Consider the following 17,264-nt stretch of genomic DNA (forward strand, 5'->3'; position numbering starts at 1 on the left):
GGGGCGTCTTCCGCCTCTTCCCTCCGCGCAGTCCTCTAAATTGTTGCTAGCCTACACCCTACCCTGCCGGTTCTCGACCCCCTCTCATCCCTCAGTCACCTGGGCCCCTCCGTGGCAAAGATGAACACCCCCCCCCGAACCCACCCCTAGGATTCCTGGCTTCCCTGCACCCACCGCGCTCGTCAAAAAGGAAGTCAGGTTGAGTCATATTCTCCAAAAGTGACCATGACCAAGAGTTGGTAATAACGCCCTCCCCCACCGCCTAGGAAAAGTACCCTTTCTTCTCATTTTATTATGGGCACTAAATGACACGCAACCCACAGCCAGGCTGACAGCCTCACACAGTTGCTCACTTGGCCACTCAGTGCTTCTCACTGGCAGCTGAAGCCCTTTGCTAATGCCTCAGCTGGTGCCAGCCCCACCTTTCCCTTAGAAGCAATTGGATTTTGCTTTTACTTTCTCTTTTTGCCTTGGCCAAAAGTGTGCCGGGTCTGTTTAGTGGTGCCTTCAGCACCAGAGCCCTCTGCCCTGCCTGCATAAATGTGCAATGTGGGGATTTCCTCACGCATAACTTCTGTTATCTCGCCACTATGAGGAAGGAAAAAATGGCCAGGAGTTTTTGAAAAATATCTACTGTGGTCCTTACTTTTCTTTGCAGCCAAAGTACTACCTAGTTTAGACTGGCTTCAGAGAGTGATGGGAAGAAGTTCCTCAGAGTGTGGGTGGCATCATCTTGTCTACTTCCAGAACCTTTTAATGGACCCTAATCTGACTTTACACCATTCTCCTTTGACCTTTGGTGCTGGAAACTGCCAAGAGCCTTTATTGCTGTGAGATTTATTCTGCCTACCCCACAATTCAAGGAGAAAACTTGCTGCTGCAACTAACTACAGGGGAAACGAGCTAACTTTTCAGTCACTCACCTCTTGGTTTCCATCTATATCTGCTTTAGTCCTGTTATGTCTCTTCCATAAATTTCAAGGTTTCTTTGATTCTCACAAACTCTACTGTACCTGTTCTGTCTTCTTGATCCAAAGCAAACAGCACTAGGCTTAACTATTTTCTCCCTGCCCTACATGCCACAGGTATTTGTTTCTTTCTCCTTCCTCACTCCTAGTAGCAGCTCTCGGTAGTCTTCTCTCTCGCTCACACTAGATTTGAGGCCTTTTAGGGAAATTGCTGGAATTGTGAACATCCAGCTATTTGGGTAGCATGTTTGGCAGTCTTTCAGCTTCATGATGCTAGTGATGGCATGCACTTCCTCGTCAGGGTGCAGCTAGGTGTGAGCAGGTGATCCTGGTCATCCAAATGCTGAAGGAGCACTTCAGTGTCTTTGGGGAGATGCCAAGTGCTTAGTTTATATTTTCATTGCCTTGGAGAGCTACCAGCTGATTCTTCAGGAACTATGACCTCATCTGCCCAAACACCCTATCTGGGCTTGATGGCTCTTTTACTCCTAGTGTATCACCAGGGACCCAACTGTCACAATGGGACCTGTTTTTGAACTAGTAAACCCAGACTTCTGATCCTTTCCTGCTGCACCCTGCATACTTGGTAGAGTCCATCTTCATCCTTACTGCCTTCCCACTGGTCTGTGGTTATAAGATGTCAATATCCAGCTAAAACTAGATCTCTTTGGTCTGTGCTTGTAAGCCAGGACTTAGTGATCAGACAATAATAAAATATGGAGAGAAGGTTTTTCTTTGATGGAGGTAAAACTACTAAAACTTCAGTGTATGACAATGCTATTTAACTATTCTCTCTCAAACATCCCTGGAGTATTTATATAAAATAAATCAAATCAAAAGTGCTTCTAGAAGTACTTCTAGAAGTGATGAGGCGACCAATTAAAAATATTTTGTAAAACTGCTTTGTAATTACCTTTTCAAAGTGTAATGTATTTCTAAAATAATTTATATACCTTTATATAACAGCTTTTCTAAATAAAGAATTCTTTTTACACTTTCTCAATCCTTCCCATCCTTTAACCTCTTATTCCAGTAATATCACAAGATTGAGGCTTTTTGACTCCTAGTGTATTGCCAGGAACCCCGCTGTCACTTCAAGATCTGTTTTTGAGCTAGTAAACCCAGATTTCTGATCCTCTCCTCCTGCACCTGTGCACTGTGCACACTTGGTAGAGACCACAAGATTGAGGTAGACAGAATGGCTTCTTCTAAGAGTACAGAAAGATGGGGGAGCATGAGAGAATAAGACTCTCCCTAGCTAATGTATTGTGCATGAGCGCTTATAACATACATTATATATGAAGGCTAATAACAAGCTTCCCTCAGTCATATCAATAGTGAATACCTGTGCTGAGTGACCACTATAAGTGTTAAACATTGGTATTGATTACATGGTTCAAACACAGGTTTAGACTGAGGCAAGTACAATGTCTACATTTATGGATGTTGGCATTAAGGCACTTGCCAACTTCTCCTTAGCATTGTAACTCCATGCTACTCCACAGCTCTCTTGCAGTCTAGTTCCTACCAGAGAAGTCCACAAGAGTCCCAGAATTAATATGAAGAAAATGGGAAAGAGTACATTTTTTCCTATTCCAAAGAGCATCTACAGAGTTATCACACTAATTACACATGATCTCAAACACTACTAGCAGTAACATGATATAATGAAATTGTAGACATCTTTTTTAAGAATAACATGCAATGAATTTAGCAAAGGCTAGTAAAATCTACAAGACTAAGAACACTGTTGTCTTGTGGAAGTAGCTTATATATCTTATACTCCACTGCTTTCTTCTGACATTTAGTCATAGGAAGAACCTGGGAGATTAAATGACTTCACCAAGTTCTTCCAACTAACTGGTAGCAAAGGTATTCTTCAGTCTAGAGACCCTCATTTCTTGTTCTACTACTCTTTCTACCGCACTGAAACCTGTACGTAATCCACTGGACTCTACAAAAGCAGCTTTAAAAATATAAAACTTCAAATTGCAAAGAAAGGCAAAGTTACTGTCTGTCCAGGTCACCTATTTGGGGTTAAGGGTCATAGGTCAGAGTGGCCAAGGTTTGGTTTGTTTTGGTACCTGGAATCGAATTCAGGACCTTGTACTTGTGAGGTAGGTGTCAGAACCACTGAGCTAAATCCCCAGCCCCAGAATGCTCAAATTTTGAACAAAGGTGATAGCCACATTTCTTGCAGGAGCACTTTTTTTTCTGCTATAATTACTGATACTTTGGAACACGAGATTTATTTTGGAGAGGTGAGAGGAAATAGTTTGGAAAAGTGATAGGTCAGAGGTCTGAAGAGTTGTGAGTGAAGGAAGTTAGAGAATATAGTCATAAGATACTATATTTCCCCTTTCTGTTGACCATCAGAGAGATCTGTGACCTGTGAAAGAGAGAAGAGCTGAGAATTTTTGTCAAAGAAGAGAATGATGAATGCTGCTTTACTAAATGTACTCAGCTGTAACCCTATAATATGTTTTAAATTCAATTTGAAAGCAGAACTGACTCAAATCTCTAAAGGTATTTTTGTTCTTCCTGTTGTTGCTGCTATCGTTATTTAAAACAACTAAAAATGCCATCCAAAGTTCAAACTGCAAATTTAATTTTATAGTTATTTACAAGGTAAAATTTCTCATCAAGTTGCCGTCCCCCAGTATGAGAATTTTTAACCATTCTAACCCCCATGAATTATTATTAGAATACGTGTTCAAGTTAGTAAGATCAGTAATTGTGAAGCAAGCATCAAAATGAAAGTGCCTTTTGGAAACCAAAAGTTTTCAGGTTCTTCCACTGAACTCTGGTTCATTGATAGTGTTCTCTAAAATACTTTACTGTCATTATCATTGATGATCTGTACTGTATCAATCAGATTGTTCAATTATAATTCATTGTAACAGATATGAATCCTGTTCTACAAATTCAAGTGTTACTTTTAGAAAAAATCAAATTAAATTTGATTCTGGTTTCTATTCCACCTGGTGTAGAGAACTTCAGTTTCTGACATCCTTGGAGTCTTCCCCAGTTCACACAGAGTTCCCTGGGAAAAGTTCAGAGATGTGTCTTTGTCTACAGCTCCCACCAGTTTCTTTTCAGATTTCCATTATCCAAAATTACCCATGCTGACTAGGGATTTAGCTCAGTGGTTTTGCCGCCTGCCTCACAACTGCAACGTCCTGAGTTTGATCCCCAGTACAAAATACATAAATAAATAAATGTGTCTGCTTGGTGTTAAAATTATCCATGCTGTAATCTGTTGGTTGGTGGGGGCGGAGTTCAGGAGCTCAGGGTGAACCACAAGCCAATGCCCACCTTCTCGCCAGGACCTGCCACCTTCCTACTAGTGATGCAGGCTTCCTGTCACTCCCCATGGGCTCCCTCACTCTCAAAACCCAGACCTCTATTCTGTCTTGTTCATTTATCCCACTCTTCTACCTCTGCCCTTCCCCAAGTTTCCTGTCTTCTCTTGGGACATCACAATGAATCAGCCTTCCACCAAAGGTCTAGGTGGGGTGACCATTAAGCAAATTCTATTTTTGTATCACCATACTGACTTACCCTAAAGCAGAGGAACAAACAGGCCTGTGTTCATTCTTGCATCTGGAGAAGGAATATAGAATGAAACATTTCTCATATAATAATTGACTCTGCTGTGGTGGCTAACATAAATAAGACAGAGTTGTGGTCCCAGATAGATAGGCTCCGAATCATTTTCCTTGTCCATAGACTACCTGTTTAAGAGGAAACCAAAAGAGCTTCCTTAGCCTACTAAATACTTTCATGGAATAGCAAAACCAAATATACATACTGCTGTCAGTGCTTTATACATTCTAGCTCATTCCACCCTCACACCTACAATGTGAAATAGGTGCTATATTACAAGTAAGAAAACAAACCAACAGAGGTCAAATAAGTTGCCCTGATCTCATAGTTAATATGTAGGAGCAGAGGCAGAATATGAGACCAGGCAGACTAGCTCCAAAGTCCAAGCTCTGGTGCACATTGCATTACCTCCTCTGGCCATTACTGACCTCCTTTCTTGTGTAGCTAATATAATTAATCAAGCTTTTAGGGTGGGTACAGTCCAGTGGTGCTCAACTGTCTTTAGCAGTAGAGATCAAGGCACACTTGCCACATAATTTGGAATCCTGAAATGTCTTCTTTTACTGTGTCTTGGACCAGGTAATGATCCATTCACCATTGTCAATGAAAACACGGGCAAATGCATCAAGCCACTGAATAAGTGGATAGTATCAAAGGATTGTGATGAAACTAAGGATATGTTATGGAAGTGGGTGTCCCAGCATCGGCTCTTCCACTTACAATCCCAGAAGTGCCTTGGTCTGGATATTACCAAGCCTTTGGATGTCCTGAGAATGTTCAGCTGTGACTCTAACTCCATGCTGTGGTGGAAGTGTGACCATCACTCTCTGTATAGTGCTTCTCAGTACAGGTTGGCTCTGAAGGATGGATATGCCGTAGCCAGCACAAATACATCTGATGTCTGGAAGAAGGGAGGCTCTGAGGAAAGCCTTTGTGACCAGCCTTACCATGGTGAGTACTGGAGAGGAACTCTGACCCATTTGCTGTTGTGTCCATTAAATGTGGCACTGAACATGCGCAACTGAGAAGAAATAAAGCCGTACACTGGTACGGTCAGTAAGCAAGCTATTCGGTTCCTGGCACCATGCAGTTACTTCAGGCTATGTTCTTTCCACATACCTCTGAGCTGGGTAGTATTTACCCTGCCTCATCTCTTCACAGTAAGGGTGGGAGAGGTTAAATGCCTTGTTGGAAGTGGCACGGCCATGTCCCAGTAAACTTGGGATTTGAAACTTATGTGATGCCTGATCATATTCCTATGATAATAATAGAACTCTAGGAGAAGGGAAATTTCAGATTAACAGAACATCTTTTTGGGGGGGTGTTTTTTGAGACAGGGTCTCACTATGTAGTTGAGACTGACCTGGAACTAACTGTGTAGCCCAGGCTGGTCTCGAACTCACAGCGATCCTCCTGCCTCAGCCTCCCGAGTGCTGGGATTACAAGCATGTGCCACCACACCCGGCAATAGAACATCTTTGTGCATGCTAAAAGACAAGTGATTTAATACTGACCTTATCAGTACTAAAGTTTAGTATATGTGCTGCCAAAGCAAGCACTCAGTATTAAAATTTAAAAAGAAAGAAAAAGATGTATTGTTCTTTAACTAGCTGTTTTGATATGATAGAAATATGTTTAAAGTTTCTGTCCGGTGTTTTGTTTTCATTTTTGGCATGGCTATCAAAAGTCAATGTTTATATTTATGATTCAAATTCTATTTTAAGAATGGAATTTTTCTTGATGGCTTCCAAAAATAAGTGTTCAATATTACCATGACCTTTGCTCTGAGTCTAGGGACCAAGTTTCAATGAATTTCCAAGTTTAAAAATAATAAATAATTGTATTTTTAAACCACTAAAGTAATCAGCTGTCACCCAAGCAAATCTTCTTTCACAGTGTTCTGCTAAATTATGTCAAGTATTGACATATGTAATTATCTTGAGTCCTATTATCTAACTCTTCTCTCTAAAAAATACATAGCTTACCAGAGAGCTTCGTGTAAGCTCAGTTTGGCTGTAGACTCAGGATAACAGTGTCTGCCCATTATCTTCAAGAGTTTTTCTGCTGAAGGAACCTCTTTCTATTTCTGAAGGAAAAGCCAGAAAATCTTCTGAGAGTATCTGGTTCTACTGTTAAATGAAAACTATTAGAGAAGAGGTATTCCTTTTCTTCCATATTTGACCTTTGAGTCATTAAACAGATCTGTTCCTGCTAACCAGCTTCCTCCTGAATTTAGAGTTGTTGCTTTCTGGATACCACTTAATGCCATGTTTAAATTTCATCCATAAATGACTGTCTCTAAGTTGGCAACTAAAAGAAACAAAGATCCCAACAAAATGGTTTTGGAACTGGATTTAACTTGATTCATTTATATTTTCTGGGATTACAACACATCATTTTCCTGGCAGAGCTTTTTAATTTTCCTGTCCTCGGTTCTTTTCAAGGTATAGTTATAATCTTAAACTCCCTCAGTCCCCAAAGTGTCTTCATTCCAATATAAGTTGCTTCTTTTCATCCTGTGTATTTTATTTATGCATTTATAATATTGTTCTCAGAAGGGAATCGATGGGCTTCACACAGCAGCCAAAGTAAAGGCTAGGAACTCACCCAGAGCATGACCGGCAAGAGCTATACAGAGCCCTGGCACATCCCACAGGCATGAATATGTTTCTGTACATTTCCACATGTAATATCTGGAACATTAAATTTTTTTCACTGAGTTTATTAGTACTTTTTAGATATACAGCACAGTTACATTCATCATTGGGATCTTGTACCTTTTTGTGATGTATCTTGGTTCTCATTTTTTCCCCATACCCCTGCCCTCCCTTCACCCCCTCCACCTTTCCCTATTTACAAAGACTTTGCTTCCATGTTTTCCTTTTCTTATTTTTTTCTTTTCCCTTCTTTCCTTTCCCTTACCCTTCCCACTTCCCCTACTCCTTTAGCCCTTTTCTTCCTATTTCACATTATCAGTTATACAATTTGGATCTTATTTACACTTTTAGTTTTTCACAGAGAAACGATTCGGTATTTACACATGTCTTTCCTGTTTATTTCACTTAAGAGTATAGCCTTAATATGCTTCCATTTTCCTATGAATGACTCTAGTTTCTCATTCTTTATGGCTGAGTAGTACTCCATTTAACATTAAAAAATTTTAAAGGCCCATATAGTTCCAACCAGTCAAGCTGTACTTCACATTTTAATTTGCACAGAGGCCAGAGTTGCCACCTCTTCTCTGTTCTTCTCTAGATGACTGACACCATCCAAGTTCTGCATATCAGAAATAAAAAGGCAACCTCAAATTTTCTTGCTTTCCTCTCCCACTGTCCAAGTTGAATCAAGTATTTAAAAATAGCAATTCTACCCTTTTAATTTTATGTGTGCCCTTTCCTATTCAGGGACACAGACAGCCTGGGTGTCCCTGCTGTCTTAAGTTAGGCACCTTCTCTAAGACTATTCTCTGATTCCTGATACTGGTCCCTGCCCTACCCTTCTGTACTTGTATAGAGATAAGGAAAGTAAGATACTTAAGTCTCAATAAAGTGAGGTTAAAGGTTACCCAGCTTGTTACAGCAAAGCTAGGGATCAAAGTCAGGCTTTCTTTCCCCAAATATAGCGTCTATTTCTCCTTTGACTTTTGTAGTCTAAAAATTTTTACTTCTAATATATGAAAACCCATTCACCATCGTGTCCTGGATTGCCTCTTCCACTAAGCCTATGCTGTATAAGATATGTTCATCTCAAAGAAAGCTTTAGTTACATTAGTTTTATGAATGAACTGCTTTTGACTAGTACCTAGATATTCATCTTTATCATAAAATAGCTTGACCTGACTATCGCTCTTCAAATTTTGAATGGTGAACCATGAAGAGAAAATGGGGTTTTGGTGGAAAAGTGGCTGTGAGATACATCTTAACTAATTGAGCTTTGGCACAATGCTCAGAAACTTGGACTATTAAATCTAGTTTTTCATGCTGCTGAAGAAGTTAATTTTTTCCACATAAACACCATCTCACAGAGTTTTGGTTACATAACAAGTTGCTTTTTCAAAGATGCTATCACCCTAAACCAATACATTCAGGGAAGGTTGTTATCTGAAAGCCACTATGGAAACCCATGGGATTCAGGAGGTCCAATAATAACAAGGATGAGTGGGAGTGAAATTCTTAGTGAGTAATGAGCATCGTTTAATTGCTTCTGTTGTAGTGGTCATTGCTTGCTTATCATTCTTCAAAGTTTGAGCTTTTCAATGCAAGCTATCTTTATGCTATGGAGGGAGGGGAAGGGAAGAACAGAGACAGGGATGTAAAAAGAATTAAGATATAAAATGTACATGAACCCATTCCCCATGATGAATGTGATCATTTTGTACTGCAAACCTGTACTAATAAAAATTAAAACTTAAGAAGAAGAAGTCCTAAAATGCAAGCATTGGTTTCAAACATGTCCTTGTATGTCAAGGACTCTAATCAGATAATTCTCAGCTCTGTCACTCACAGCCGAGTCACTGAATACAGTATTTCACTTAACTACTCTGAAAAAAATGGGGAATCCACAAATATGTGTAGTACCTTCCCTACTCAGCTTATGGGTTTGTGGTAAAGGGCAAGAGAAAAGAATATATATGACAGTGCTATTACAGAGAAGATTTTGCGGGCAGGAAATCCAGTGGTCTTGCAAGTCAGTCTCTGTGTTCAGGGATTGTCCTATTAGTCTTGTAACAGAAAAGGGAAATTGGTCGTGAGTTGTTGGGAGTTTTTAGTGTGGTCAGAAATAAAGTACACGTAATGAGCACAATCATTATAAAACAGAAAGTCAGCACCCTCTTTAGTAAAAGTACCCTGTTCAAAGCCATTTATGTGGGTAAAAAAACCTTAAGAGTTTGATCCTTAAGATCTTGCTTGCAAAGAAAAAAATCTAGATTAGCCTTGTGTTTTGTTATATTGCTGCATAATACATTCCACACTATTAAATTAAGTTTCACATTTCAGTCAGATGAACTCTTGAGAATAATTAAGGATATAGAAGCAAATACTATCTTAGACACATTTTTAAGAAAATCTGTAAGACATTTTTAGGAACTCTGGTTCCCTAGTAAAGGGTAGAGATTTAATGACTATTGTTTACGTAATAGCTGTTATTTAATCTGAAAGCCACCAGGGTTTTAAACAAATTGGAATATGGGAAATGGGGACAGAAATAGTTGTTCTATAAAAACACCTTTTCAAGAAAGTGATTAAGCACTCCTCCAGCATTTCCAGGCATATTTTTCATTGGAATCATCTTTCAATGCTTCTGAGCCCCAGAGAAAATAATTTAAAGAAAAGCTAAATCTGCTACTTTGGTGGCCACCAGCTGGTCCCATAATTGCCCCTTTGAGGTGGGTTTTTCTTTCATAACCTAAATTACTCTTCCCTAATCTCTCCAAGAATCTACCTAGGAGTCCAGCAGCTCTTCCTTTCACTTCCTCAAAACCCACAGTCTAAATTCTTTTAAGCAGTGGGGTTATTTGTCCATTTACTGTAACTCTACAGATGGTTCCGTGAGTCCACACATATGCCCTCAGTGATGCCCAGGTATTTTTCTGGCCCCACATTTACTAAAGAAAATGGAGGTGAATTAAATCTTAGTCAGGATACCCTTTCTGGTGAAGTACTCTGCCACCCACAGTATATCAGTCCATCCTGGAGCAAGCCAAGATAATTTAATACTTCATCATACTACAATGAAAGAAGCTTTGCATGGATTATCTCATCAAATTCTCATGAACAGTCTTTATTATTCCCAATTAATGCAGAACCAAGGCAAATAGAAGTTGGCTCACTTTCCCACAGCATTGGGGATTAGCAGGGAAACCAGCATTCAAGCCTAGACCTGAACAGTCAGCATCCATGCTTTTTCCATACCCTGTAGCCTACCTCAATACCATATTCTCATAAGTGGAAGCAATACTCATTCTTTAAAACAATTAGAAATTGACCAGCTGAAGATAATTACCTAGTTCTTAATTCTTCTCTTTACTTCCTTCCCAACCCACAGAGATATATACCAGAGATGGGAACTCTTATGGGAGACCTTGTGAATTTCCATTTTTAGTTCATGGCACATGGCATCATGATTGCATTCTTGATGAAGATCATAGTGGGCCATGGTGTGCTACCACCTTAAATTATGAATATGATCAAAAGTGGGGCATCTGTTTAAAACCAGGTATGTATGGGCTGGTAAGCTTTATGTCTGGAAAGAAAATAGTACTATTTATGTGAGGCAAAAAGAAGGCAAGATTACTAAAAAGTGATGGTAACAAATATCTTAGATAAGGAGTATATATTTGGAGAAGGAAAGAGAAATAATGTGTTGTTTTCCATTTGCTTTCAGAAGCAAGTCAAGAGGAAAACCAAGATGGCTTGTGTAATGGAAGACACAGAGGAGGGGAGAACTGTATAACACACAGAGAACTAGAAAAGGCATGAACAGTTAGGAAATTGGAATTTCAGAACTCTAGCTATTAGGAAATTGCAGTTTCAGAAGACTGGTAGGAGAAAAAAAAATTGAGCTATAATGAACTGAAGCATGAGCAAAAGGAAGTCAACCTCATACATCTCATGGAGAGAAAAAGAGATGAATAGCATGGAGGGGAGCAGATAGGTTACACTTTTAAAATGGTGGAAATTTAAGTATGTTTATGGCCTGAAGATAAGAAAAAGGACACAGGTATCCTTGGCCTTGTCAGAATTGATGATACCGTTCTGTCATTCCTGTGTGTTGATCAGAACACTTTTTTTAGTTGCTTCTTACTAGAAGCAAACTATTCAGGGTGTGCTAAAGAATTTACTGTTCTTTTTACAGACAAAAAGAGACCAACATAGAAGTTGTGAAATTATCTATCATTGTGATACAGTATCTTGCCAATTAGGAGAGAATTACAAGGGATCACAATATGTGACATGTGGCAGGTGCTTATGAAATATTATTCAATATGCAATAGGTTGAAATAATCTATAGCAAAGATAAAAGAGAGAGTTCCAAACCCAAATAATAATAGTTAATATATGTATCTGTTGCTCTAAGCTCTTAATATCCTATAACTTTTTCAGTCCTCATAACAACCCTATAAGTTGGGTACCATCCTTTAGCTTTATTTTACAGATAAGCATGGTGAAGCACAGGTGAATTACATGACTGGCATTAGATAAAAAACTAGTAGATATACAACCCCAGGAAATCTAGCTATGAAGTTCTTGCCATGGAGAGCTGTGCTGCCTCACTGAGTAGAAAGCCTGCTGGAATTAGTAATGCTGATCCCTCCTTTCTGGAATCTGAGCTTCAACCTGCAGAATTCTGAGCAACTTAAAGAGGTTATACTAGGATAGTGAGTCTTAAACTTCAGGACAATGAGATCACTTGGAGTGTTTGTTAGAACGCATATTGTTAGATCCCACCTCTAGAGATTTTTATTCTGTAAATTTGGGGTAGGGCCCAAGAATTTATAGTTTAACAGATTCCCATGTAATGCTTATGATGCTGGGATGGGAACTGCATTTTGAAAATTATGTATCTAGGTTGAGGCCCAGGTTTTCCACACCTGGAATCTACTGAGATATAAAAAGCTAATATTTGCTTTGGCTATAATTAATAACAAGCAGAATGAAATCAACCATGAAACTATTTCATTTAGCTCTGTCTATAAGTTTGGGTCAGCAATTTCAGATGGGAAATGCAGTTTAGACATTATCTAGTGTAAACTGTTTCTCAGGTGAGAGGCAGCTTACTCAGGCTGATGGAAGGACCTGCAAAGGTCAGACCATATTCTTATGAGCCTGGCAGAAAACCAGGATTCCTAGTCCTTACTCTTCAATGTATTTACTCTGATTTTCTGCCTTGCCTGGGATATGTCATAGTGTCTTTAACTTCCTTTCAATAGTAGAATAGGAGTTGTTAATATATTTATATGCCCCCCATATCATGAATTACTTGTCCTGGAAGAAGCAAGATTGTGAGTTCCTCAAACCCAAAGACTGCTAAACCCTGGAGGTGTTGTTGTATAGCAAATACAGTGCCATCCCATTAGAAGCTTCTAGATTTACAAGTAGAGGGCCTGAGTGGTAATAATGAACATCTAGCCCATGTGCCTACAAAGTCATCCTATTTTGTTTTCACCAAATATTATAATCTCTGTTGGTATTTATGCCCTAGAAAAGTGGCTGAAGAGATAGCATGTGTCATTCAGAAGAAGAGCAGAAGAGATCAGTGCTCTGATTATAGTTCTGCCTCGAACACCTGTAGGCCTTTGTTCTCTCTGTGAAATGAGGGCAGTTGACAAAAGTATCTCCAAGGGCCTTTCCTGTATACACGTCCATGACTAACATCTGATGTGTAACTCGTTAAGGGAGGACCTATGAAACCTCCCACCCACCAGGATGCACATGACACAACCTACACTGATTTTTCCTTCTTGTCAGAAGTACATGGGAGGCTCTGAGTAAATTTTTGAACCAAGTGTTTCAACACCTATATAACTCATCCAGGAGACAACCTCAAGATTCTTTGCCTAAAATTATGTATACCTTGACATGACTGTTGAAGGATGTGTGATATATATTATATAATGTACATACATGTTTCTAGACCTTCATATGTATGCATACATAATATGAATTTTATAATATTATATCATACATTCAATCATTTATTAAAATAAAAAGAAACTTGGTTTCTGAAATAATATGGTCATCTGTTCTATATCTTGGCCATTTAAGCAGCATGTCTAGTGCACATACATACACATTCTGACTTCTCTGCAGTCTGTGGGGAAACTCCCTGCAGTCTGCCACCATGTTTAAGTAAGATTCTTCTCCACTAACTCAGAGTTACACACCTGTACACACTGAGACTTGTACTATCAAGCAGAGGACAGTAAGGGACATGGGTAAAAACATGCTAATGTAGCAGATAGCGGGTAAAGGAGAGTAGAAGCTTTCATTATCTTGAGTCATTTGGTATCCTACAACTTCAATTTCACTGTGTAACCAAAGGATCAAAATATAGTCTAAACAGACAATAGTAGCCTCCATTTTGGCATATTCTACCCAGGGTTTGCAATTTGAATCATAGTACTTGTAAGCATTGCAAGTAATAGCATTATGCCATTACTTTATGATCATTAACTTATCTTTTTATCCCAGAAAATGGCTGTGAAGGTAATTGGGAAAAGAATGAGCAAACTGGAAATTGCTACCAATTTAATACTCAGGCAGTTCTTTCTTGGAAAGAAGCTTATATTTCATGTCAGAGTCAAGGAGCTGATTTATTGAGCATCAACAATGCTGCTGAACTAACTTATCTTAAAGGTAGGTTTAATTTGCACGTGGCAGAGAAAATTACTGGAATGGTAAAAATGCTTTCTTCTACTTTTATGTCCAAAAGTGGTGTTTTGGGTATATTTTTCTGACTTCTCTTGCAATTTAAATGTCAGTATTGAAGCTCACACAAAAAAGTACTCAATGTAAACATATTTCATGCATTGGAAAATGCATTTAGTGTTGGAGACCAGAGATTGATGTTCAGAAAATAATCCTAATATAGGGACAGTTAGAAGGAAAGAGAAAGGGGAACAAGGGAAAAGGAAAAAAATATGTGAAAATGTAAAAGTGGAATTAAAGTGTTTGAAGGTGGGGAGGCGAGGAGGGGGTGAAGGGAGGATGGGGACAAGGGGAAAAAGTGAGAACCAAGACCTGGCATGTAAAGGTACAAGATCCCAGTAATGACTGTAACTGTACTGTCTACCTAGAATGTACCAATAAATTAAAAAGAAACAAATAAACAAAAAAGAAAATAATCCTAAGTGAAAGGATTTGGGGGCAGAGAGTGAACTTTAAACTCTTTGAACATTGAAAAGTCTTCAAGGAAGATAAAACAGATAGCTGTCTCACTGCAGAACCTCAGTAAAAAATCCTCACATTTAAGTGAAAAAATACAGTCTTCAGGAATAAAGATAGTTTTAAGAAATCTTAACGGATTTAACATGGGTCTGTGGAGTGGATAGGATTTTGTTAGGTAGTTTGTTTTATTTTGTTTGCAGGATGGTAGTTGTAATTTTAAAATATTTAAAATTTAAAGCATGTAGACAAGAACAAAAATAAAAACATCATGTGTTTTTCATATGAATTTCAGAAGCACCTTGTAATTTCAGTGATAATACCTATGGGGACTTTGATTGGAATTGCATTGAATTGTAGATTAATTAGGAAGGCATGGCTGTTTCTACATTGTCTTCTCATCCATGAAAATGGTATGCCTTTCTATTTGTTAGGGCTTTAGTTACGTGCCCAGTAAAAATCTGTAACGTTTTCCATCAAAGTCTTGCATATCTCTGAAAAGAAAGTTTATATACAGAAATTTTATATTATTTTAAAAATCAAAACCTCAATGATTTGTTAAAGTTTTATGAGTTCTTAATGATTTGTTCTCTGAATGGAAAAAGTAGTAGTAATATATGATGATAATTCACTCAGACTACTAAATATTTTTACATAGTATCTCACTGATTTTATATATCAACCCTGTTAGGTTAGGTAAAAGATGTGATCAAAAACTACAATGAATGTTTTAAATTTTTAAAAAGTTTTATTACAGTAAAAGAAATAGTCCCATTAAATCCTCTAAAAATACTCCCCTTTGCTTTGAACACACTTCTCTCCTAATTCTTGCCACTTTCTGAAGCAGTTCTGGAAGTCCTTTCTCATACTTTAGTTGTGCTGTTGTGACTGCCTCAATGTCTAAATTAATTCAAAGCACTTAACCTTCATAGTTATTTATGTTGGAGAAGAGCCAGAAGTCACAGGGTGCCAGATTCAGTGACTAAGGTGGATTAGGACAAATGTTTTTTGTAAATGCATTTTTTTTCTGACAAAAATTGCTGTACACAACATGCATAAAGTGATCATAAAATGCAATGAATGTTTAAATTTTAAATGTTACTATAATAAAAGACACATTGCCACTAATCCCCCTCAAAATATTTCCCCTAACTCTTGGCAATGTGTCTTTTACTGTAATACAGTTTTAAGATTTTAAATGTTCTATTACCCCTCATATTATTATGCTCATTTTGTAGATGATTATTGTGAAGCTCATAGAAGAAATGTAATTTGTGCAGTGTCACTTGCAAATAATTAGCACAGTAAATAAATTTGAACAGCTGATTTGACAAAAAACAGCTTGTATCGGGCCTGTACCTGGATTCAACTTTTACAGGACTTTTTTGCAGGCAAAGATAGTGTTGTGCTGGGTTTTTTAAACTTTAAATACAAAACTTTAAGCATTAGTGGCATATAATAAACAAATACTTACTAAATATTTCAGGTAAATTCTGTCACAATTTTATAATAACTATAAATAGCAGAAAGTGCTATGAGCAAGGCTTCTTCTCAAAGAGGTTAACTTTGACTTTCACATCACAAGGGTTTTTATCACCAAATTTAAAAAATCAGTGCTTAGTAATAGTGTACCCAGTGTCACAAGCTAAGACATTCCACAATTGGGATTTGACTATCAACATAGAGAACTACAGAGTCCTTACTTTTCTTTTACTATGCTATTTATTCTTACATATTTTCTTTATTTCTTTTCATTATTAAAATTCCACTGACTTTGGCTAATGTTTCTTTCAGGCCTCCTTTCTTACTTATAGCTTTATCTTTTGTGTGTGTGTGTGTTATTTGGCAGTTAAATAATTAAAAATTTTGAGTGGAATCTGTCAAATAAATCTAATAGGCTAGTGTTTGGTAGAATTCTGTGCCAGATTACATCAAAGCCTTACTAAAAATATCACTGGGAATGTAAAATGCCAATAAATGTAAGTCTTCTAGAATGCCAATATTTGGAAAATAATGATTTCAGGAAGTAAAAGAGTGTTAAAGTATCTCACCATTCTACAAAAATCTAATAATGCATTTGGAGCAATGCATGAATCTTAAAAAATCAGTTTCTCCATAATAACTTATAAAAGTGAGATGATATAGAAAAATACCTTATTGTCCTGTACCCCTGGAAAGACACTTCACAAATTACTGAGGTATATATATATCTCAGTAATTTGAAAGATGCATCTGTTTCTAATATTTCAAGGTTCTATTTCAATACAAAACTGTTTAGGCATATCAATATGCCTAATTACAACTGCTAATTTCCCAAGACTCAAGAAAGCTGTGCCCTAGAATCTAAAATTTAGAGTACCCTTATTTTGAGAAGAAATTTCTGTTATGTGTCCCTTTACTGCAAATTACCATGTGTAAATACAGGACTAGGAGTAATGATGTAAACAAAATAAACCAAATAAAAGATTTCATAACCAAAGTGCTTGATCTGATTGGGGAAATAAGAGTTGGGTTTATGCAAAGAAAGCATAATGGAGTATGTCATTTCCCATTGATGTTCAGATTTGGTAGTTAGTAGTTGGGTGATATTAGGGAATCTGTTGACAGAAAAATATAATAATAATAATAAATGGAGGAAGTGGAGAAAGAAAAATTGGAAGAAGTAAAAATTTAAAAAGATGGCTGGGGACTTAGCTCAGTGGTTCGGTGGCCTGCCTTGCAAGCGCAGGGACCCGAGTTCAAACCCCAGTACCAAAAAAAAAAAAAAAAAAAAATTTAAAAAAAAAGACGAAAAAAAAGGAAAAAT

At 37.8% G+C, this 17,264-nt stretch overlaps 1 protein-coding gene across 1 annotated transcript in view; it reads left to right on the forward strand.

Moving 5' to 3' along the window:
- Positions 1–17,264, forward strand: part of Ly75 (lymphocyte antigen 75) — a 105,289-nt gene that overhangs the window by 6,474 nt on the left and 81,551 nt on the right. Inside the window, exons 3-5 of the mRNA XM_010607014.3 lie at positions 5,144–5,525; positions 10,620–10,790; positions 13,766–13,930. Of these exons, the coding sequence (XP_010605316.1) occupies positions 5,144–5,525; positions 10,620–10,790; positions 13,766–13,930 (718 nt within the window). The remainder of the gene's footprint in view (positions 1–5,143; positions 5,526–10,619; positions 10,791–13,765; positions 13,931–17,264) is intronic.

Source organism: Fukomys damarensis, unplaced genomic scaffold, assembly GCF_012274545.1.
Source record: "Fukomys damarensis isolate Sample0158 unplaced genomic scaffold, DMR_v1.0_HiC HiC_scaffold_26, whole genome shotgun sequence".
Lineage (NCBI taxonomy): Eukaryota > Metazoa > Chordata > Mammalia > Rodentia > Bathyergidae > Fukomys > Fukomys damarensis.